At 40.5% G+C, this 25,360-nt stretch overlaps 1 protein-coding gene across 2 annotated transcripts in view; it reads left to right on the top strand.

Annotated features, from left to right (window-relative positions):
- C9 (complement C9) overlaps positions 1–25,360 on the top strand; it is a 61,436-nt gene that overhangs the window by 2,498 nt on the left and 33,578 nt on the right. Inside the window, exons 2-5 of one of the 2 annotated variants that reach the window (XM_040262795.1) lie at positions 13,842–13,941; positions 14,345–14,489; positions 14,714–14,861; positions 21,554–21,692. In XM_040262795.1, coding sequence (XP_040118729.1) covers positions 13,842–13,941; positions 14,345–14,489; positions 14,714–14,861; positions 21,554–21,692 — 532 coding nt within the window. Of the gene's footprint in view, positions 1–13,841; positions 13,942–14,101; positions 14,490–14,713; positions 14,862–21,553; positions 21,693–25,360 lie in introns of those variants that run through there. The other variant, XM_040262794.1, reaches the window with a different exon arrangement.

The following is a 25,360-nucleotide window of genomic DNA, read 5'->3' as shown; positions in this document are numbered from 1 at the left end:
TCGATGTAGACATTAAATCTCTTTACCTGTAATTGACTTACAATATCTGTGCCCAGCGTGCTGTAAGAACTCAATAAATGTGAAGTGTTCCTTCAAGTAATAACCTTGGTATTCCTTTCACTTTGATATGCTTTCTGCTTTAGGAGAGGAGGAGAGGGACTTACAACCAGTATTCAGGGGAGAGACACTGCAGACACTTTATCTGAAGCGATCGCTATTGCAACTGGCGAACCATTGGGGATTTTCAATGATCATTTGTTTGCAAACACAATCGTGCCTATGAGACTAGGTCATGGCACATCATCTCTTGTGACTCCCAAGGTAGACTAGAAATATTTTTTAAAAGCAAAACAACAAAAACCACTGTATAAGTAGAATAACAGCTCATAATGTGGGTTCCAGAGCCAGGCAGCTTGAGTTTGAGGTTTGCAGTTCACTAGCTATGTGACCCTCAGCAACTTCCTTAACTTCTCTAAACCTGTTCCTAGCACCTGCACAAGGGAAATGACACTGGGACCTGCTGTGAGAAAGCCGAGATAACAAACGCAATGTGCCTGGCAAAGTGACCAGCACGCAGAGTGTGCTATGAGTATAGCTATTGTTAGTTTCTTCCTTTTCATTTGTAAATAACATGGTTCAAATATCAAAAAAATAACAAATAAACCCTGAGAAGTGTTGACTTCTCATGAGATTTGTGTTACATATAAAGTACTTAGAACACGCCCTGCCTCACCTCACACTTTCCCAACACGGAACCACCTTTTTACTTTCCTGTGTGTCCTTCCAGTATGTCTTTATGTGGATTAAAGCATAGAGCTGACTATAATCTTACTCTCTCCCTTTCTTTCATAAAAGGTATCATATCATATACATTATCTTGTACTTTGCTTTTCTTCTTTCACATTTTGCAATACATCCTGGAGACTTTTCTGCATCAGTTGAAAGGAACTTCCTCCTCTCACAAATGATTAATTTTCCATTGTATGGATATAGAGTTCAGAGAACTTGTCTTTTATTGACCAACACTTGGGTTGTTTCCAACTTTGTATTATTAATATAAGCCGTGTTGCAATGAATATCCTTATTCATATAGCATTTTGAAAATGGATAATTGTACCTGAGGATTAATTCCCAGAAGTGATATTAATATATATCACTGGGTCAAAAGGTTTTGCTTCAAGATTTTGCTGAAATTGCCACACAGTCCCATGGGTGGGTATTATTTTGCGATTTTGTCAGCCAAGTATAAAAGTGCTTGTTTCTCTGAAGCTTTGCTGTAGGCCAAGTTTTATATTTGCAGAACTCATAGGTAAAAAATAGTATCTTTGAATAGAATTAATTTGCCTTTCTCTTCATCAGGCTATACATCTTTTCATATGTTTAAAGGCTGTATGTATGAATTGTTTTGTTTTCCATTAACTATATTCTTTGCCCATTTTTCAACTTAGTCTCTTAGAGATTTCTATGATGACTTTATATATTAGTCATCCTTTATTTCTGGTATGAATAATAAACATCTTTCCCAGTTTTGTCATTCATCTTTTGGCTGTATATGTGGCATGTTTCTAGTAGTCATATTTACTTTATTATTCATTTTTCTAACAGTTAAGAAATTCTAGACTGGGAGTTAGGAATCCAGAGAGTAGCTGGGTATGGCGGTTCTGGAAATAAATTGCCTGGGTTTGAATCCCAGCTCTGCCACCAAGAAGCTTCTATGTAACCTGAGAAAAATTACTCATTGTTACTGTGGCTTAGTTTATTATCTTTCAAGTATGATGATACTAGTAGAAGATACCTCATAAGGCTGATGTAAAAATTAAATGAGATAATGAATATAAAACTTAGAAGAGATTCTGACATAAACTAAGCACTCACAAAAGTTAGCAATTATCATTCAATTTATTTTAATTAAACTTAGCAATCTGGAAAAATACCCAAACACTCATTATTAGAAAATTTAGGCCTGACTGTTAAATTGAAAATATCCAAGGAATTCCCCTGTAGTCCAGTGGTTAGGACCCCATGCTTTCACTGCAGGGGTTGTGGGGTTAATCCCTGGTTGGAGAACTAAGATCCCATAGACCATGCAGCACAGCCAAAAACCACAAAATAGAAAATATCCCAAATCTCCCTGTTTGGTTGTATCCATCTGTGTTTTTAATATCTATATTTAATACAAGTTAATAGATATTTATTTATGAACTATTCTTGGTCAAGTATGGTCTTTTATTTATTCACTCATTTAATACAGGAGTTATTTTTTGACTTTGCAACATGGGCCAAGTGTTGCTTCGGGAGATATAGTGTAATATAGAGCCTGTTACTGAGGTCTCTGCCCTCAGTGAGCTTACAATCTAGTGAGGAATATCAACAAGTAAATGGCAAGAGCAATTCAGCCAAATTCTCTGAGGCCCACAGTGCTAAAGGCAACACATTCCCTGAGCCTAACCGGTCACTTGTGCACTGGCTTCATCAGCTCCAGCCTCACTAAAAACTGCTCCTTTAACTCTGCCCACTCTTTGACATCAAGAGTATCTCCCTTTGTACCAAATCGTTCCCATCAGCTTTCAGATGTGTTATAACATTTCCGTTAAATGTTGTCTCAGTCCTCAGCCTTACTCCAGACACACCACTCACTTCCAGCCTCATGGTGAGAAATGTCACCTAACCTATATTCTGACAACTCTCAAGTTTATATCTAGGATACAGATCTCTTTCCTGAGCCCAATTGTTATGCCCAGAGTCTGAGTCCCCAAAACTGAGAGAATAAGACGTCCACAGCAATGCAAAAGCATGAAGGGGTTTTATTTCTAGCTCGAGCTAGGGCTCCCGCCACATCCAACGCAGTGGAGTGGAGCAAGGAGCCCCAAGCCCAGATTTACAGCAGTATTTATAGGTTTTAAAACAAAGACAGAGAGTTGGCAAGGGCTGATTGGCTGCAGGAGTTTCCTAGTATTTACTAATTGGCTAATCTTTATTGGCTGCAGGGGTTTCCTGGTATTTACTAATTGACTATTGGCTGCAGGGGGATGTCTTTTACGTCCTGATAAACTCAAACCAGGTTACGGGGAGTATGCTGATTAGACAAGTCCTGGCATCTGCGGGGATGACCTCACTAGGCAATGACTCAGCTTTTCCCGTGAGTCCTACCTTAGTCCCTGAAGCCTATCATGGCGTTTGTTAGGTCCCAACACCAATGTCCAATTACTTAGTCAACATCTCTTCTTGAAAATATCACAAGCACCCCAAACTAAACATGTCCAGAACAGACTTACTGATTTCTCCTCCCACCCCCACCCAACCTGCACCACTACTCATCGAGTCATGTTGTCTGTGTTGTGTGAGCTCAGTCACTCAATCATGTCCTGCTCTTTGCGACCTCATGGACTATAGCCCCCCAGGCTCCTCTGTCCATGGAATTTTCCAGGCAAGAATATTGAAGTGGGCTGCCATTTCCTACTCTAAGGGACCTTCCCAACCCAGGGATCGAACTTTCATCTCTTGTGTCTCCTGCATTGGCAGGTGGAGTCTTTACATCTGTGCCACCTGGGAAGCCCTACTCACCAAGTTACTAAGTCAAAACCTGGGAACCGTACTTGATTCCTCTATTAGGGTCATTGCTACATGCAATGTAACTGTATGTCTGGTTGGTATTACCTTTAAAATATGCCTCAAATCTGCCCAGTTCTCACTGTCTCTACTGTGACCACACTAGCTCAAATCACTATCCTTTCTGCCCTGCATCCACTCTTGTCCACTCGGCAGTAGTCAACTACCCATCCAACAACCAGGGAATCTTTTGAAAACACAAATCTCAGTGTTGCTACTGTTATCATATTCCTCTAAGGATTCCCAAAAAGCTGAGGATCAAATGCAACCTCCTCGTCACAGCCAACAAGCCATGAGTGGCTCCTGCCTGTTTCTCCAGATGCATCTCACTCTCCTTTGTGGTCACTCTGTTCCATAGGCTGTACCTCCAACATGCCATCTCAGGCCCTTTGCACTTACTCCTTTAGCACAGAACACTCTTCTTCCAGACCCTCACATACTTTCTCTCTGAATTCATTCAGGTATCAAAACAAATAGCAGCTCCTGGTATCATTTTTTTTCTTTACTGTGTAACAAATCATTACAAAACAGGAGCTTAAAACAATACCAATTATTTCTTTGACTCGAATTCGGTGTTGATGTGGCTCAGTTGAGTGGTTGTTGTGGATCTCTCATATGGATGTAGGCAAATGTGGCTGGGGCTGAGGTCATCATGACAACTTCACTCATGTTTGTTACTTGAGCTGAGAAGACCCAAGCAGCTGGGGGACTGGAGCAATTGATTCTCCTTAGAAATCTTGTGTGTGTGTGTGTGTGTACACACGTATGTGTGTACTTTCCACATGGTGGGCTTAGGCTAGCTGGCCTCATACATATTGGTAAAAAGGCTCCTAGGGCCAGTGTCTTTAGATAAACCAGCAGACCTTGCATGGGCTTCTCTGCTGCTGCTGCTGCTAAGTCGCTTCAGTCGTGTCCGACTCTGTGTGACCCCATAGACGGCAGCCCACCAGGCTCCCCCATCCCTGAGATTCTCCCGGCAAGAACACGGGAGTGGGTTGCCATTTCCTTCTCCAATACATGACAGTGAAAAGTGAAAGTGAAGTCGCTCAGTCATGTCCAACCCTCAGCGACCCCATGGACTGCAGCCTACCAGGCTCCTCCGTCCATGGGATTTTCCAGGCAAGAGTACTGGAGTGGGGTGCCATTGCCTTCTCCAACCTAGCCTTAAGTCATACAGGCTCACTTCCCCTGTGTTCTACTTATCAAAGGCATTGACAAAGACACCACCAGCTTCAAAAGGGGTCACATAGATCCCATCTTTGATAGTCTTAACATGAAAAAAATTGTGAACGCATTTGTAAAGCACCACCATGGACAGAGGAGCCTGGCAGGCTCCAGTCCACGGAGTCACAAAGAGTCAGACATGACGGAGTGGCTGAGCACACACGCACACCTTCTCTGAGAGGGTTCAGTCACCACCCTCTGCAAGAAACCCCCACCTCCACCCCAGCCGATGGCACTTTTTGTCCTCTTACCCTGGTTTATTTTCCTTCACAGCTCATATCTCTTATACTGCATATTGCATTTTTAGGATACTCTTTTATTGTATCTCACCCACTGGAACATAGGCTCCATGATGGTCAAGATGTTATCTCGTGGCCCCAGTCTCCAGGACAATTCCTGACACAGAGCAGATCCTCCATAAATATTGCTGAATATTGGCTCATTGGGAGTACATGAGAGAAGCTCTTAACTAAGACTTGGGAAACCAGGAGATGACCTAAAATTTCCGAGTAGTGACCACTGCTGTTATATTTTTTTCTTCAACCTGATGAACCACAGGAAATAAACAAGCGGGAGGATCCATGGGTTAAGAATGCAGTCCTGTTAGTTTATATTTCTTCACTCAAAGGAGCCACATTGTCTTATTTATTGACAAAAGGATTCCTTGCTACAGCAGGCGTTTTCTTGCCTGGGCCCACCACAAAGTGTCCTGGGGTGTGAACTACTTTCCTGAGGTTTTTGTTTTCTGAAGCTGGAAACCTCTCTTCATGGCAGGGAGATGCAACCAGGTGTACATCAGTGGCTCTTCATTTAATGCATTTCTGGTCCAGATTTAGACCCCCTGCCAAGTTAATGTACATCTCTTTGATCTAGGAAATGACTTTCAAGCTGAGATTGAAACACTTGGAAGCAGGCTTTACTTGATAAACACATTTCATCTAAGAATCTGGAAAATGCATTATTAATACTTCTCCACTCAGCCTAATAGCTCAGCAGGGTGAAAGGCAGGTGGTAGACTTTGTACAGACACAGTCTTTGTGCTACAAAAGATTGTCTGTCTAAGGGTCTGGGGAGGGGGTACTGGGCACAAAAGGAGCTATCCAAGATTACTCACCTTCTTTCTTAATATTTATGGAGTGCTTTTATTTCAATAACACATTCCTCTTGCATAATCTGTTTTTTCCTCCTAATAATTCCCTCAACCCTATCTTTATTTTGCCTCTAAATATCCAGGTATCTGGTGCATGAAGGCAAAACATTCAGGTGTTCACACACTTTTCAGTAATTTTCAGTTTTGTTCAGTTTGACAACATTTATATATTGGGTTGGCCAAAAAATTCATTTGGGTGTGAACTTCATGGCTAACCTGAATATAAGCTTTAAAAATACATCCAGGCAAGAACTAGATTGCCTAATTGCTGATCTTTACCTAGAGCTGCTATATTTAAAAATTAAATATATTCTTATTAATGTATCTCTAAATGTCTAACAATCATCAGACTTACATCCATAAACTATGGAATAAACTATGACTCTTTAGATTATTTCAAAGAGGATTTGAGGTGGGGAGAAAAGATAGCATAAGAGAGGAAGTGAAAGTGTAGCTGAGGCTCAGTGGCAAAGAATACACTTGCCAATGCAGGAGACGAGGCTTGGATCCCTGGGTGGGGAAAATCCCCTGGAGAAGGAAATGGCAACCCACTCCAGTATTCTTGCCTAGAGAATCTCAGAGACAGAGGAGCCTGGGGAGCTATAGTCCATAGGGTCACAAAAGAGCTGGACATGACTTAGCAATTAAATAACAGCAGGAAAGAGTGGCGAGACAGAGATTCTTAACCCAGTTTTGCTACTAACTGTCAAACTTTGAATAAGCAGAATAATTTTCTGTTTTTAGGTTCCTGTCTGTAAAATATAACTGATAACACCTGTAGAATTTACCCTCAGTGGTAAAACAAAGGTTTTTGGTGGTGGGGTTTTTTTTTTTTTTTTTTTTTGAGAAAATAAGCTTTGGAAATGGTCTAAAAAAAATAGTGGAAAACATAAAACACTGCTTAATCAAAAAACTTTTATTAAGTGTTATGGGCTGAATTGTGTCCCTCCAAAATTTATATGCTGAGATTCTAACTCCCAGTACTTCAGAATGTAACTGCATTGGGGGGTTGTTAGGGCAGGCCCTAATCCACTATAATTGGTGTCCTTACCTACAAAGCAAGGAGAGAGGCCTCAGAAGAATTCAACATTTATACAGACACCTATACATTTTATGCTGACACCTATACATTTCTGTTGTTTAAGCCTGTGTACTTTGTTATGGCAGTCCTAGCAAACAAAAAAATACACTGAGCTTGACATTTAGAGGAGTGTAAGTCCTTCTGAGGCGAGTGGGATCTGTGAAGACCTACCCATGGGACCGGGTTGGATCATTCAGAGGATGAATTGAAATCACGGTCTAGGAGGGCAATAAAAGATCAAAGGCAAACACCTGGTGCTCTGTTCTAAGTCCAAAGTGTGCGTCAATTAGTGTGAACATTGTTAATGCGGGGCTACTAGTAACGTGAAGGATGTTAGAGAAACTTCTATAGTCAATGCTAGCATCACGGGAGCAGGGTCCTAGTCACTGATGTGTGACATCATGAACAGTCTTTCTGGTTGGTCCCCAGTACTGACTGCACTCTAGGATTGCCAAACAAAGGACTGTAAGTCACTCTACAGTATTTGCAGTGAGTTTTACTTTCCATTCATAATCCCCAAGTCTGTACCATACTCTCCGAACGAGTTCCTCACTGAAGCTGGTCTCAACAGCAGGTGAGAAAGAGTAAGGTGACAGGTTGTTCAGTCTCCCACTTGTGTCCAACTCTTTGTGCCCCGTGGATTGCAGCACGCCAGGCCTCCCTGTCCCTCACCATCCTCTGAAGTTTGCCCAAGTTCTTGTCCATTTTATCCGTGATGCCATCCAGCCATCTCATCCTCTGATGCCTTCTTCTCCTTCTGCCCTCAATGTTTCAGGGACTTTTCCAATGAGTCAGCTGTTCACATCAGATGACCAAAATACTGGAGCTTCAGCTTCAGCATCAGCCCTTCCAACAAAGTATTCAGGGTTGATTTCCCTTCAGATTGACTGGTTTGGTCTCCTTTCTGCCCAAGGGACTTTCAGGAGTCTTCTCCAGCACCACAGTTTGAAGGCATCAATTCTGCACTCCGCCTTCTTTACCGTACAGCTCTCACAACTGTACATGACCACTGGGAAGACCATAGCCTTGACTATATGGACATTTGTCAGCAGAATAATGTCTCTGCTTTTCAACACACCATCTAGGTCTATCATAGCTTTCCTGTCAAGAAGCAACAGCCTTTGATTTCATGGCTCCAGTCACCATCTGCAGTGATTTTAGAGCCCAAGAAGAGGAAATTTGTCACAACTTCCACCTCCCCCCCTTCTATTTGCCGTGAAGTAGTAGGGCTGGATGCCATGATCTTAGTTTTCTCAATATTTAGTTTTAAGCTGACTCTTTCACTCTCCTCCTTCACCCTCATCGAGAGGCTCTTTAGTGCCTCTTCAATTTCTGCCATTAAAGTGGTATCATCCACATATCTGAGATTGTTGATGTTTCTCCCACCTATCTTGTTTCCAGCTTGTAACTCATCCAGCCCGGCATTTCTCATGATGTGCTCATCATATAGGTTAAACAAACAGGGTGACAGCAGACAGCCCTGTTGTACTGCTTTCTCAATCTTGAACCAATCACTTGTTCCACACAGGGTTCTAACTGTTGCTTCTTGACCCACATACAGGTTTCTCAGGAGACAGGTAAGATGGTCTGGTATTCCCATCTCTTTAAGAGCTTTCCACCATTTGTTATGATCCACACAGTCAAAAACTTTAGCATAGTGGATGAAAAAGAGATGGATGTTTTTCTAGAATTCCCTTGCTTTCTCTATGATCCAGCAAATGTGGCAACTTGATCCTCTGGTTCCTCTGCCTTTTCTAAACCCAGTTTGGACATCTGGAAGTTCTTGGGTCACATAATGCTGAAGCCTAGCATGCCATATTTTAAGCGTGACCTTGCTAGCATGGAAAATGAGTGCAATTGTCCAATAGTTAGAACATTCTTTAGTACTACCCTTCTTAGGAATTAGGATGGAGATTGACCTTTTCCATACTGTGGCCACTGCTGGGTCTTCCAGATTTGCTGACATATTGGGTACATAATGTGTCATACCACTGGTATATTTAGGGTGTTATTTCTAAAACCAAGGAATTAATCTCTTTGGGGAAGACACTGAAACAAAATGCTAACATGATATTCTAAGTAAGTGATAAATACAAAAAAAAAAGACAGAAACAAATAATCCAGTTGAAGGCAGCAGGCCTAACTAATACTAGAAAGGCTAGATTTGTAGATTACAAAGATCCATAAGTACATTCATAGGTAAAGCCTAGAGTGATTCCTAAAACCAGTGATAAACCAGTGCAGTGACTCAGGTCAGTAGTGATCTCAAGTTTGAATTATGCAGTGCAATGGACACCCCCTTACATCCCAGATTTCATAGATATCCACCAGATCGTGCCAAGCTGTTTTTCTCAACTTCATGTGAATGTGAGAGTAATCTGGGATACTTTTAAAAAACATTGGTGCCTGAAGCCCATCCTTAGAAAGCTTGATTTAATTAGTGTGGAATGGGGGGTTATAATTTTACAATTCCTATTTTCACTATTGGAGGATTGTGATATGCAATCAGTAGTGAGACCTTCCTGTTTCTCTAGGTCATAAAGGTCATCCACCATTGCCTCTTGATTAGGGCTGGTCAGTTCCAGACGAGGATTTAGTTTAATGGAAAAGTTCTCTCAGAGAATTTTTCAGCCATGTGGTCTTAAATAGATGTAAATATTCAAACTTCCATGAAATCAGGTTCTTTAAGGAGTTTTGGCAGCTTGTCTTAAATGTTTTTAACCTGTACTTTTAGAAGACTGAAGCTTATCAAGTGTCCTGATTTTCTGAATGATATAGGCAAAGGTCAGACTTACAAAAATGGTATCTTCAGTCATGAAGGTTGCTGAATGACAAGCAAGTCTTGTAAGAATATAATATAAGTGGTTCACCAGGAGATCAGAGCCTAGAGAAACACAGACCTGAGTCTGTCCTAGACCAAAGATCAAGAACTTTCTTCTTTTTCATGTGCTTATTCATTTATTCATTCATAAAACATCTGCTGAGTACCCATTATGTTCCAGACACTTGATATGCAAGCTGAGCAAGACTGAGAATTTCCTTAGCTCACTGATGTTTTTATCTAGGACATAAGTTCTGTTAGTTGGAGGATCATGGTTTCTGTTTTATTTTGTTTGGTTGTTTTGGATACCATTGTATCCTTAAAGCCTAGCAAATAGTTGACAATAAATATTTGATGAATGAATAAAAAAGTGAATAGATAAATTGATTAAATGAAATATGTCATTGCAAGGCACTTATGACACTTATATAGGGAAGAACAAGATGCTATAAGAATATGTACATGAAAAAGTAAATTACATGAAGAGTTAGGGGAAGTTCTCTGAGGAAAAAATCTATGTTGAAAATAAGATCAGTTCGGTGAATAGGAAACAGTAGATTTAAAAGCCTAAAGATGTGAGAAAATGTGCTTATCTTGGGCCTTTCCAGTTCAGTGTGGCTAGAGGGAAAAGTGGAGTTGAAGACTTAGAAGATGGGCCATGTAGAGTGCTCCAAACTACATGTCTTAGTTTCCTATTACAATTATAGCAAATGATCACATATTAGTGGCTTAAAACAACACAGATTTATTATCTTGCAGTTGTATAGGTCAGACGTCTGAATCGGGTCTCACTGGGCTAAAATCAAGGCTCTGGTGGGGCTAGAATCCTCTCTAGAGGCTCTAGGGGAGAATCTATTTCCCTGCATCTTCCAGCTTCCAGGGGCTGCCTGCATTCCTTAGTGAAACTCCTATCTTCAGACCCAGCAACAGTGGGTGGAGTCATTCTTCATGCTTTGAATTTTTCCTGCCACTCAGACTGCATATCTCTCTGAACCACTCTTCTGCTTTTAAGAGCTCACATGATTGGAATGGGCTCATCCAGATTAAATAGAGAATAATCTCCTCTTAATCGCATGCTCAGAGTATCTTTGTGAAGTAACATATTCACTGATTCTGGGGATTAAGACACAGATGTCTTTAGGGGTTGTTACTCTGCCTACCGTATTATGTCAAGAAATTCAGACTTTATTTTCAAAACAGAGAGAAACTACTGAAGAGTTTCAGTAGGGGAATGAAAAATCAGCTTTGCATTTTAAAAATTTCTTTACAGATGGTTTCTGGAAACCAGATTAGAAAGAAATTGCTGTCATCTAGGAGAGATAAAATGTTTTTGTAGACCAGAGAAATGTCTGGAAAAGATGAAGGGTAGAAGGATTTGAGAGTCATTTACAGTGATAAAGAAAATGTTTTAGTGGTTGATTCTATTTGGGGGATGAGGTTCGATAACACAAATACCACTGTAGTCTCTGGTTAGGGTGATTGCACAAATGGAGACACTGTTTACCAAGGCAATAAATACAGGAGGAACAACCTTGAGAGAAGAAGTACTGGGTTTGTTTGGAGAAACATTAAGTTCATGGAATCTTCTCTGTAGCTCAGACGGTAAAAATCTGCTTGCAATGCAGGAGACCTGGGTTGGATCCCTGGGTAGGGAAGATCCCCTGGAGAAGGGCATGGCAATCCACTCCAGTATTCTTGCCTGGAGAATCCCATGGACAGAAGAGCCTGGTGGGCTACAGTCCACGGGGTCACAAAGAGTTGGACACATAGAAAACACACACTCTTAAGTTCACGAGCCATGAATACATTCACATGTAGATCTCCAATTAGGGGTTATATCCAAGGGTTTAAAATTCAGAAGAGATTTCTGGGCTGCAGACTTATCTCTGGGTGTCCTTACATAAACATGGACACCAAACCCTTGGGGAAAATGTAGAGAGAAAAAGAAATCCAAGGACAGCAACTTGAGAAAAAACAGCATTTCTGAGACTGCCAAAAGACAAGGAATCTGCCCAGGAGAGTAAGAGCAAAGGACAAAGGGGAAAAAAATCAATGAAAGGGGCCTGGTGTCATTCAGTCCAAGGAAAGAGACTATCTTAAAGAGCAAGAGTGGTCAACCTCACTGATGGCTGTGAAGTGGTCAGTGAGGTAAGGACTAAAGGGGACCAAGGGAGAAGGCCTCTTGGAGTCACTGTCGACTTTGGCAAAAGCAATGACCTTAGTACAGGAGAGTTGAGCTGTGATTGGAAGGTAAGGAACAAAATAGTTAGTTCAGTTCAGTCGCTCAGTCGTGTCCGACTCTGCGATCCCATGAATTGCAGCATGCCAGGCCCCCCTGTCCATTACCAACTCCCAGAGTTCACTCAGACTCACGTCCATCGAGTCAGTGATGCCATCCAGCCATCTCATCCTCTGTCGTCCCCTTCTCCTCCTGCCCCCAATCTCTCCCAGCATCAGAGTCTTTTCCAATGAGTCAACTCTTTGCATGAGGTGGCCAAAAGTACTGGAGTTTCAGCTTTAGCATCATTCCTTCCAAAGAAATCCCAGGGTTGATCTCCTTCAGAATGGACTGGTTGGATCTCCTTGCAGTCCAAGGGACTCTCAAAAGTCTTCTCCAAAACCACACTTCAAAAGCATTAATTCTTTGGCGCTCAGCCTTCTTCACATTCCAACTCTCACATCCATACATGACCACAGGAAAAACCATAGCCTTGACTAGACGGACCTTAGTCAGCAAAGTAATGTCTCTGCTTTTGAATATGCTATCTAGGTTGGTCATAGCTTTTCTTCCAATACCAGAGTGCAAACTACTTTTTCCAGAAAGCTGGCCACCAAAAAATGAGAGAATTTGGGAGGTAGTTAAAAGGAGGAACTGAGACGTATTATTATTTTGGAACAGAGAGAAACAGAAATATATCTCTAGGAATTGCTTAAAGTGTCATTGCGAAGGCCGGGGGGAAGTGAGAGTAGCTGGAATAAAAAGTAAGGTTCAGAAAGAGTGTTCTATTTGTTCACTCATTTGTTTACATTTAATGTCAAGGACTTGAATACATTCTACTACAAATGGAAAGGAGCTGGTAGTGAAGGAGAGTTTTTAATGGAGGAAATACTCAGTTAAGGCTCAAAGAGATGCTGACAACTAGAGCTTTGGAGGAGGGATTGGCCTTACCATCCCTCCAAAATAAAAATTAAAAGCTGCATTATGAAAAGGACAGGTGCCACTTCAGGAAAATGGGGCAGGAAGTTTATAGGATTCTTGTTTCATACCTTCTGTTCTTGGTTTTCTTTCGGCCATTGAATAAGACGGTAATTCAAGGTGATGCTTCAACTGGGAGAGCCTGGAATGGTGAACCAAGACAGAAAGAAAAGTTCAAAGCCAGAAAAGCACAGCTAGGGGTGAGAGGGAAGGTTAAAAGTGCCAAAAAGTATACACTGAAATTCAAAAAGGATGAGGAATGAGTCCTGACATGGAGTGTGATGCTGTAAGTTCAGGACATACAAATCGCAGGGGTGGGAAAGCTTGATTTATGAAGTGCTTGCCACAGGAATGGCTGGGTGGACTGGCTTAAACGTGCAAGGAAATAGGGCAACTTGAAGTTTTGCCAGACTCTCTGAGGGGCGCAGAGTGAACGATTGTTCCTAGCTTCAGTGAGTCTGTACACTATTTGAAAAAATAAGACTAATCAGTGAGAAATTCCTGAGCTGGATGACTTACTAGTTTTCTTCACCTTAGGCTGAAGGTTCAATTATAATGCAATACAAGGATTAAACAAAAAAGTTGAGTTGAAAATACAATACAGCATGTGATCAAGTGTCAAACGAGAGATGGAGTAAAAGGATAAGTACTGAGGTTCAAAAGAGAAAAAGAAGTAAATAAATTAATCTGGTTTGTGAAGACTTCTTGGAAACAAGCACGCATAATGGTCATTATTAACAGGTATGTTTTATTATCTTAGTTACGACAAGGAAGAAAGAGACGGCACACCATTTCCCATAGACTGCAGAATGAGTTCCTGGAGTGAGTGGTCGAAATGTGACCCTTGCCTCAAACAGATGGTAAGTATTCTTTGCCATTCCCCACTGGTGTCCCCAGATGGCAACTGTATTGCCAGGAAAATGACAAAGAGGTAGGAGTCTCATCTCCCCACCCCACCACCACCAGCTGTGTTCTGAACTCAGAATGAAAGGAAAATATCTAAATGGATTAGGCTAACCTTACTGGGAAACCTGAATGCTGCACAGTTGGCTGAACAAATGTCACGAGGAACCATATTCTATACAAGAGCCTGCCAACCACGAGGTGTTCCTTCAAGAGAGGTCAGGGACTATGTTTCAGGCTTCCATCTTAAAACCTTTGACTCACTGGTGGTTAGAGGTCTGCAGTGGTGTGGATGCAGTTTTAGATCAGAAGCCCTTTTTGGCCTTAGAAACGCTAACATTTCCAGCTGTTTCTGTGCAGTTTCGTTCAAGGAGCATTGAGATCTTTGGACAGTTTAATGGGCGAAGGTGTGTGGACGCTGTGGGAGACCGACGGCAGTGTGTACCCACAGAGGCTTGCGAAGACCCCGAGGATGACTGTGGCAACGATTTTCAGTGTGGTACAGGTAATCCTCCCATGGCCTGGTATGGGTTTCTGTGTGCCTTTATAAGCAAAAAGAAGGAAACGTGCTTCCTGACCCTCATACTTCCAAGTGTGGATACAAAACAATCCAAATATAATGTGTGATCACTCCTCTCTAACTTTAAAGGATGTTTGATAACTTCAGAAAGAAATAAAATTGGCATGAGATACACAGTGTCTTTCTGTCTTTCCTGATTTTGATTGCAGGCAGATGCATAAAGAATCGACTTCTGTGTAATGATGACAATGACTGCGGAGACTTTTCAGATGAGGATAACTGTGAACGTGATCCTCGTCCCCCTTGCCGCAACAGAGTGGTAGAAGAGTCAGAGCTGGGACGGACGGCAGGATATGGGTCTGTACTCCCGTTTATACTTGCAGATGAGGATGAGTGAAAATGATCCCCACCTCTCTTGCCATGCTGGAGTGGTAGATGGTTTGAACCAGTACAAAGAGTGGCCTCTGGGTCTGTATTCTATCTACATTACATTTGAGCTTGAAAGAAGTTAAGTGCTGAATCAGCATCTCAAGATAATTTGGACAAACTACCTGGCTTCAGTAGGTGTCTATGGAATAGATTAGACTATCAGAATAATAGGTGATTACTTCTGAGGTCAATAGGAGAGGAGACCCCTTGGTTATCAACCTGTGGAAGATGATAGCAAGACTGAAACGACACATTAACTTTTGAAGTTGAATTGCCAGTATTAGGTATGGTAATTCGATTCAAATATTTGAATGCCCAGGAAGACTGGAAAAGTTCTTTTGGAACTTTTCTTGGATCTCTGCCTGGGTATAAGTTCTCAGGGGGTCCCAGCATTCTGGAGTTGGCCCAAGAGGTAAAGATCAGCGGGAGTAGTTCTGATGCCTTGTGAGGCTGGTGTTGAGACTCTGCTTCTCATTACAGAGCTGAAGTTTCACTCATTTCCATACAATTATTGCTTTATGTGGAATCTAAGAAAGTTTTCTCTCTGAACTAAACAAACAGGCTCCAAGCAGGGCATTACTTGTGTTACGGATTCTCACCTGATGCAAATCTACATCTGATTTTCTAGGGAAAGGATACAGAAATCGTAGCCCTCTTGGCTGAAAAACAATCATTTGCAATCTATAGGTTTCTTTTGTACACAAAGAGAAAATTCATTCTGTGGTATCTGCCAGGGAGTTTCCCAATGAGGCATCCCAGAGAGCAGCCAAGACTCCTTAAATACCTCCTGCCTTACCTTGATCAGGGCTGGTGATGAGCATAATACTTTAAATTTTTCCAAATCTTTTTGCGCATTCCCTCTCTTAGCTATTCATAAAAATCCTGTGAGATAGTTAGGGGCGGCGTTATATTCACTTTATAGATAAGAACTAAGTAAAATAAACAAGGCCTTTTGGCATGTTAGTTGCTGCTGCTGCTAAGTCGCTTCAGTCGTGTCTGACTCTGTGTGACTCCATAGACAGCAGCCCCCCAGGCTCCCCCGTCCCTGGGATTCTCCAGGCAAGAACACTGGAGTGAGTTGCTATTTCTGTCTCCAATGCATGAAAGTGAAAAGGGAAAGTGAAGTCGCTCAGTCGTGTCCGACTCTGTGTGACCCCATGGACTGCAGCCCACCAGGCTCCTCCGCCCATGGGATTTGCCAGGCAAGAGTACTGGAGAGGGTTGCCATTGCCTTCTCTGATATTAGTTGCTAGCAGAACTAAAACCCAAGTTTCCCTGACCGATAGAAAACTATGGTTTTTTTTCATCATGTCACCTAACCCTTTCTTCCCACATTCCCATCACTACCCACATCATTCCTCCCACATCACTACAAAGCCCATAAGTCAACTCCCTAACTTCAAAGCATAACTAATCTTAGAAAATGAAACTCCTTAAGTAGTTATTTATTACCCAAATATTTGAATTAACACTATAGAGAGTAGTATAAATCAGTAATTAATATTTAACAATCAATTTCAAAATAGCATGCTGTTATATCAGTAATCATGATATTCTTCAATACCATTGATGTTACATATTTATGTGTCAATACTATATATCTCCATTATGCTTATATGTGGTTATGGGACTATACTGAAATAGAGATAATAGGAATAAACAAACTGATCATAGCTACATGCTTATAAACTCTCCAGTTTGGAAAACCTCACCAAGTAATATCAGTCATATACAGTCAGATTCTTTTATACATGAAAGTCACAAGTACTCATAAATTAATTAAATTTATAGTTGTTTTCATTTGAAGGACTCTCACTTAAATTCTAATGCCAGGAAAATTCACTTGTATCACAAATATTTCAGCCTCTTGGTATCTGAGATTCTTCAGAAGAGTTTAAGGGAAATCCCCAACCCATCTTGCAGCCATTGGAGAAAAAAAAAATCCATACCAGCTGTAAATGATGTCCTATACACAAGGAGTCACTTCTGTGTGTGATCTAAGCATAACACCACTTCTGTGGAGGGAGCCTGCTCTTCGGCTCACCTGGTAAATTGGAATTGCCTTGGGTTTTAGGTGCAGGTGTAAAAACAGCCATCTCCAAGTGCTGCCAAAGAACACATGCTTTTTATTTCCCAAGCGATGACATTCCATCCATGAGAAGTTTTCATGTTTCTTGGCAGAAAAAAAATTGGCTCATTCTAGACTAGACTGGCTGTCTCTGTAGTGATGGAACCAAGTCAAAAGTTTTGAAACATTTCTTCCTTAGTGGTCCTTTAGTCTGTGGATCAGCTTCATTGTAACTTTCCAAATGGATCCAGCCAACTGGGCAATTTGCTGTTCCATAGAACAAAACCCTTCACTGTGGGGTGCAAAAAGACTTTTCAGTGGGGAGATAGGTGAGTTTTACAATAACAGTTTCCCCAACTATTAGTTACTTAACTAATGTAACTAATAATAAATCTTCGATTCCTTACATACAGATTTTTAACTGATAAGCTTGAAGATTCAGGATCATCCATTCAGTTGCCAAACCCACTCTCCTGTCTCACCTCTTCTTTCACAATCTAACTCCCACTTCCCAAAAGAAGAGTACATCCCTCACCCATCTCATATTTCCCTATGAGACAGAAAAACCAAGAAACAATTCCAAGTTTTGTACTCAGTTGTACTTGGACTCTAAGGCCTTATAAGTCAAGTGGTCTCCAATTCTTTTTACCAACAGCATTTAAAGATGTCCTAATCAATTTTAAGGTAATGGACTATAAAAATAACATTTAACTAAAGACTAGTATGTGTTCTTTTTTTGGCATAAAACTCAGAAGATCGAGGAATTGAGTGACATTGCTATGACATAATTCCTTCTATTCTTATCTACTTACTTATGTGCATAAAGTTTCTCAGCAGTTACATCTATAAAAATGAAAAGTCAATACTGAGCCCTATGTTTTTTCTAGCAGTAAGTAATATTCTAACATGGGTATAGTAACTAATCAATTAATTAAAAAGAAGCCCCATTCATTTCACTGAGAGATGCTTTTCCAATAAAAATTTTATGTTTATTAAATATTGCTAAATTTTAATATGTTTAAATGTACTACTAGAAACGGTAACTCAATCCAGAAGAATTTATTCAACACTTAGACCTTATGATCAAAGAATATTTAATGTTTTTAAAACTTCAATTAATATCTTTTGAGTATAGCAAAGTGTGAAAAAGTGATCAATTAAAACTTCCATGCATAAAAAATCCATTAATTCGGTTAAAATTCTATAGCAGAAATGAAATAGAAATATAGATTAAAGCATAAAAGAGGGTGGGGGAATATGGGAACTCTATTATCTACTCATTTTGCCATGAACCTAAAAATCCTCTAAGAAATAAAGTTTATTTTTTTAAAAAGAAGAATTAAAAGGAATACCATAAAACAATCAGCTGTTAAAGAAATATAAACATTGTCATTACTTGATACCTGCTATCACTACAGAATTTACATGCCATTTATTTTTAAAAGAAGCACAATAATTATATTTTAAAGTGTAAATATTTACAGCATGCTGGGAAACTTATCCTTTAGTTCAGTTCAGTCGCTCAGTCGTGTCTGACTCTTCGTGACCCCCTATACTGCAGCACACCAGCTTCCCTGTCCGTCACCAACTCCCAGAGCTTGCTCAAACTCATGTCCATTAAGTCGGTGATGCCATCCAAACATCTCATCCTCTATCGTCCCCTTCTCCTCCCGCCTTCAATCTTTCCCACCATCAGGGTCTTTTCTAATGAGTCAGTTCTTCACATCAAGTGGCCAAAATATTGGAGTTTCAGCTTCAGCATCAGTCCTTCCAATGAATATTTAGGACTGATTTCCTTTAAGATTGACTGGTTTGATCTCCTTGCAGTCCAAGGGACTCTCAAGAGTCTTCTCCAACACCACAGTTCAAAAGCATCAGTTCTTTGGTGCTCAGCTTTCTTTTTAGTCCAACTCTCACATTCATACATGACCACTGGAAAAACCATAGCCTTGACTAGACAGACCTTTGTTGGCAAAGTAATGTCTCTGCTTCTTAATATGCCAACTTTTTCACTCTCCTCTTTAACTTTCATCAATTTATCCTTTGCAACTACTTAAACTTAAAAGGAGACAATTTAGATGTCAAACTAAAACCGTACAAGGAGGCATGATTTATTAGATTAGACGACCAGAAAATCTGAAGACTACCACCCAAAAATATGCTATATATATTTCTACCTACAGAACATTTTTAATATTTTAAATGTACTTGGCTGCAGTAGGTCTTAGTTGCAGCACTCTGAGATCTTTAGTTGTGGCACAAGAGCTCTTAGTTGCAGAATGTGGAATCTAGTTCCCTGACCAGGGTTCAAACCCTGGTCATTGAGAATGCAGAGTCTTAGCCACTGGACCACCAGAGCAGTCCCTCCACTTACAGTATTTTGTACACTCATTCCTTCTGCCCTCTAGACCCCATCTTCAAAACTCAAATCAAAGCATGATACTCCTTCTAAAACCATTTTTACAACCCTGCCATGGGGACCTCCTTCTCTTGGGAACTTTGTACATCACTTACCTGTACTATCCATTTGGTACATGCACATTCATCCTTGGACTATTGTTTGAAATTGGTGATTGTATGCAACTCCTACCTTGAATATAATTTTAATGAAATCAAAAACTATATTAACTATCTTAATATTATCCATTGTTTATTACAAACACTACTCTACTCATAGATACAACAGTCAAGAGTACATCACCATTATTGATGTTGTTCAGTTGCTAAATCATGGCCTACTGTTTACGAACTGCATGAACTTTGTGAACTCCATGAACTGCAGCATGCCAGACTTCTCTGTTCTTTACTATCTCCTAGAGTTTGTTCAAGTTCATGTCCATTGAATCGGTGATGCTATGTAACCGTCTTATCCCCTGCTGCCCTCTTCTTTTGTCTTCAATATTTCCCAGCATCAGGGTCTTTTCCAATGAGTTGACTCTTTGCATCATTATAAGCCAATTCAATGTCATTATTCATTAAATACAAAGAGGTACAGGGTCATTGTTAATAAGATACATGGAAGACAAGTTCACGACAGAATAAAATACTTGAGGTCTTGTTTAAGAAACACAGATCACTTATTTCCAGTATTCTATGTATTTGTATCGAAACTTTAGCAATATTTTAAAAAAATATTTATTGTTCACGTCTGTGAATACAAGGATGGGTGAAAAGCTGAAGTCAAAAGTCTAATCTCCCATCCAGTATAAGATGTTTAAGAATGTAAACTAGATATATAGCATTTCTGTTTTCCTCTCTTCCTTGTTCAACTAAGTCTACTGTTTGGCCCTTTACTAGAAATTTAGGGCCATAGTATTTTTCATGAAAGGTACTTTTGGTGGGGCAAATAGTGAGAAGGATTTGATTCTAACTATACAATCAGCCTTGAGAAAGATATTACTAAATCATTTCCTTAACTTGCCTTTCATTAAGTTGAGCTATAATGTTCATCTTCTTTGTAGATTCAAAGTTTATTAAGAATGTGCTGTTTATATAAAGATGTTATTTTTAACTAACCCATTGGAAATAGGATACTTTTCCAATTATTTTTCTTGCATTAGCAATGGGTTTACTATCCAAACCCTTTGACAAATTGCTCTTGAAACCAACATCCAGATTTGTAATCCAGCTCATTGGACTGAGGGACGTGGTCCAGAGCAATAGCTTTGGCTTAGAGTTTTGCTTAGAGCATATTTATGCTTTTGTGCCAAGCTACATTATGGATATGAGAAGCAAACCTCTATTTTGGCCTGTCTGCCCTGGGGCCATTTATTCCAGATACAGTCTAGACAGCAAGGACTGTTTCACCAATTAACACTTCACAAAGAATGAACTGTTTCTTGTTCATATATTGATTTTTGGCCTACAAATCAAAGTCAATATTTTTTAGGCTAAACAAGATTCTTATTTCTGAATTAAAATTTGCCAAATAACAATATTTTGCTAGGAGAAAAAAGGAGAACTTTTGAGAACGCCTTGCCAGATGATGACATTTTTGTGTTCCTCTTGGAAAAGTGTAATAAGAATAAAATAATTCTGGAGGGAACAAGGTTTGTGACAATGAGACAGCTGGAGGAAAATGTTTAAATTTAAAGAGAATGGGGAGAGAAAGAGGTCCCATGTTGATTCATAGATTAAAACTCATATGCATATGTTATACTCCCCCCGAGATGCTCTGTTCTCAGATAATTTTAAGAGGTGATATTGTAGCATTGGCTTATAGTTCACCAAGGGAGTTTAACCAAGAGTTACTTCAGTGAGAATTCAACTCTAACAGCCAGATGGCCCCTTGCTTCCTACTTATTGAATTTCTTTCATTGGTCTCAACAGTGGCCTAATTGCCTAAAAGAGTTTATAAGACCTTCCTAAGGTGTACTTCCCACCCGGACACAGGTAGAGGTGACCAGGTTCTTACTTCTGTTCCTGACTCTATCACACCATCACACCGGTTGTGGGGACACAATGAACTGAAGCTCTCCTCTCTCAGTTCCCGAGGGCTGCTTGGCACTCGCTCCAGTATCTCCATGCCTGACGCTACTCTGTTCACTCTCAGGATCAACATCTTAGGCATGGATCCGCTCAGCACCCCTTTTGACAACCAGTACTACAATGGACTCTGTGACCGTGTTTGGGATGGCAACACCTTGACGTACTACCGCAAGCCCTGGAACGTGGCTTCACTGAGCTATGACGTAAGTCTTCTTAGAAGAAAATACATTGTTCAGCTTTAGCTGACCAATTGCTTCCATAAGTTTCATTCTAAATGATGTGAAAAAATCAGTACAATGAAAATTCAACGTGAACATAAGATTGACTTAAAGAAGAGGTATAGCTTGAGTCTCTTTAGATAATATACAGCAGTCTGTGATCAATCCTCAGCAGCATGTAGTTAGTGGTAGAGTTTTGGCAAATACCTCATCTCTGTGAAAAGAATCATCTAAGATTCTGATGAAACTAAAAATTAAATTTCAGTTCAGTTCAGTCCCTCAGTCATGTCCGACTCTTTGCAACCCCATGAATCGCAGCACACCAGGTCTCCCTGTCCATTATCAACTCCCGGAGTTCACTCAGACTCATGTTCATCGAGTCAGTGATGCCATCCAGCCATCTCATCCTCTGTCGTCCCCTTCTCCTCCTGCCCCCAATCCCTCCCAGCATCAGAGCCTTCTCCAATGAGTCAACTCTTAGCATGAGGTGCCCAAAGTACTGGAGTTGCAGCTTAGCATCATTCCTTCCAAAGAAATCCCAGGGCTGATCTCCTTCAGAATGGACTGGTTGGATCTCCTTGCAGTCCAAGGGACTCTCAAGAGTCTTCTCCAGCATCACAGTTCAAAAGCATCAATTCTTCGGCACTCAGCCTTCTTCACAGTGCAACTCTCACATCCATACATGACCACTGGAAAAACCATAGCCTTGACTAGACAGACCTTAGTCGGCAAAGTAATGTCTCTGCTTTTGAATATACTATCTAGGTTGGTCATAACTTTTCTTCCAAGGAGTAAGTGTCTTTTAATTTCATTGCTGCAATCATCATCTGCAGTGATTTTGGAGCCCAGAAAAATAAAGTCTGACACTGTTTCCACTGTTTTCCCATCTATTTGCCATGAAGTGATGGGACCGGATGACATGATCTTTGTTTTCTGAGTGTTGAGCTTTAGGCCAACTTTTTCACTCTCCACTTTCACGTTCATCAAGAGGCCTTTTAGTTCCTCTTCACTTTCTGCCATAAGGGTGGTGTCATCTGCATATCTGAGGTGATTGACATTTCTCCCGGCAATCTTGATTCCAGCATGTGTTTCTTCCAGTCCAGCATTTCTTATGATGTACTCTGCATAGAAGTTAAATAAGCAGGGTGACAATATACAGCCTTGACATACTCCTTTTCCTATTTGGAACCAGTCTGTTGTTCCATGTCCAGTTCTAACCGCTGCTTCCTGACCTGCATACAGATTTCTCAAGAGGCAGGTCAAGTGGTCTGGTATTCCCATCTCTCTCAGAATTTTCCACAGTTTCTTGTGATCCACACAGTCAAAGGCTTTGGCATAGTCAATAAAGCAGAAGTAGATGTTTTTCTGGAACTCTCTTGCTTTTTTGATGATCCAGAGGATGTTGGCAATTTGATCTCTGGTTCCTCTGCCTTTTCTAAAACCAGCTTGAACATCAGGAAGTTCACAGTTCATGTATTGCTGAAGCCTGGCTTGGAGAATTTTGAGCACTACTTTGCTAGCATGTGAGATGAGTGCAATTGTGCGGTAGTTTGAGTATTCTTTGGAATTGCCTTTCTTTGGAATTGGAATGAAAACTGACCTTTTCCAGTCCTGTGGCCACTGCTGAGTTTTCCAAATTTGCTGGCATATTAATTTAGTGCTGATTTAAGGACTGAGTACCCTGCTGCCACACTCTTGAGGTTTGGTTTTGGCTAACCTACCAAGAACGTCTCTAGACTTATTTTCCTTCATGTCCCCTTTGTAACACCTGCTTGACTGATGTGAGTGGTTATTCTCACTGACCTCAAAACCCCCCATCCCCAGTTCTAGTGAAATTATCTCCTAGAGTGATTTTTACTCTACAAAATGCCAGCTCAAGCCTACTGCCTTCCTGTAAGTCACCTAAATTCTCTAAAATGATCCACAGACTGTACCTGCTCCCTTTCAAAAGAATAGCATTCATCACTTTTAGAGATTCATTTTTGTTTTAAACAAGCTATAATAAAGAATAATAAATAACTTACTCTGATCCAGTAACTACAATAATCTGTTTTTTACATGGTTCCGTTGGTGATCCATAAAATTTACTTTATTTAGTCATGACAATGTCCTTTATTATTGCTGTCAATCCCATCAGTTTGAGAAACATATTACTTTTCCATAATTGTAGTTAGTATTCCTTTTCTTTCTAACAATGTTGTAAATCAGTCCCTACCCATTGCAACCTGAAGTGATCATCCTGTCTTGTGAATATTAAAGATGTTTAATGTCTCAAATATCTGACTGACATTCTTTCCCCCCTACGCATGCTGTCATATTTTTAGTACCTGTAAGTCCATAAAGAAATCAGTTTTCCTGCTGGTCTGATCTGCTACAGCTTTCTGAATCCTGGTGAAACCATCACAAAAAAAATAAAAAAAAAAAAAAAGAAATCAGTTTTCCACAAATCTCAGGGAACATTCTGGATTATTGATGTTTCCCATCATGCCAGGTTAACCTCCTTTAAGCATATTTTTTGAAGGGGAGTTTTTATCTTTCTAAGAAGTATTACACATGTTCTACTTTCTTTGAAAGAGTATATCAAAGAAGGGAACCTTTGTCATTGCTGATGCAAGAAGGGTTATTGTGTTTTTTTATTTATTTATTTTAGTTCTCAGGTCTGGACTGTACAGTTTTTCTTTGTCACGATCACCAGCCTGTTAGCCTCCCCGTAAGGTTAGTAACAGGTGTGAGCCAAGAGATGAGGGCCTCTTAACTTCCTATATCTACTCTGGTAGAGTCACTAATTTTCTAGACACAGCCTTAAACTATGCTGCCTCTGAAATCTGAAACATTTAATGTTTTGCCTCATCACAACTATCCAGTCGCTCAGTTCTCATCCTCCCTTGTGGCCACTAATCTAGTCTTAAACCCCATCTAGACCCAGTTTTGAGAGAAGGAAATGGCAACCCACTCCAGTGTTCTTGCCTGGAGAGTCCCAGTGACAGGGGAGCCTGGTGGGCTGCTGTCTCTGGCGTCGTACAGAGTCGGACACGACTGAAGCGACTTAGCAGCAGCAGCAGCAGACCCAGTTTGGGGGCATTTATTTTCCTTCCACTCTGTTTTGCTCCTCCTATGTTCAGTTTTTTTCCTCTAATCAATCTATATCCATTTTTGACCACTCTTGATAGTATTATCATTGTCCTTGCTTTCTACTCCTTCTAGAAAAACTCCATCTTTGGATGAACCCTATTATTTTTCTACATAAACTTACCTTGCTGGGCACCATAGAGAAAATTGTGCTAATAATTCAGGAACGGGTAGCGTTATAGCCACACCCAGGTCTTCCCCCCTTCTCAGCAGGCCCACACACCTCCCCACTCTCCACAGGGTAGTTTAAAATGTTAGACAACCTCCTCCAGCTCTTTACCTTATTGTTCTGCCTACCTTATTAGATGGCAGGAGCTCCAACTGGACAGAGAATATCCAAGCCACAGATAAGAATCTTCTCAGGTTTTTTTTTTTCTTCAAAGTTGTACTTATGTACGAATTTATTTGATGCTCAGTTCAACCTCTGTCTCTCTCATTTTCCACCCTGTCCTTAATACATAAATATCTTTAAGATTCTCATTTAAAAAACAAAAACACAGAAAGGATGCCCTCATCTCTACATA

Source organism: Oryx dammah, unplaced genomic scaffold, assembly GCF_014754425.2.
Source record: "Oryx dammah isolate SB20612 unplaced genomic scaffold, SCBI_Odam_1.1 HiC_scaffold_20, whole genome shotgun sequence".
Lineage (NCBI taxonomy): Eukaryota > Metazoa > Chordata > Mammalia > Artiodactyla > Bovidae > Oryx > Oryx dammah.
Note: the sequence above shows the minus strand (reverse complement) of the source record. Positions and strands in the feature narration are given on the sequence as shown.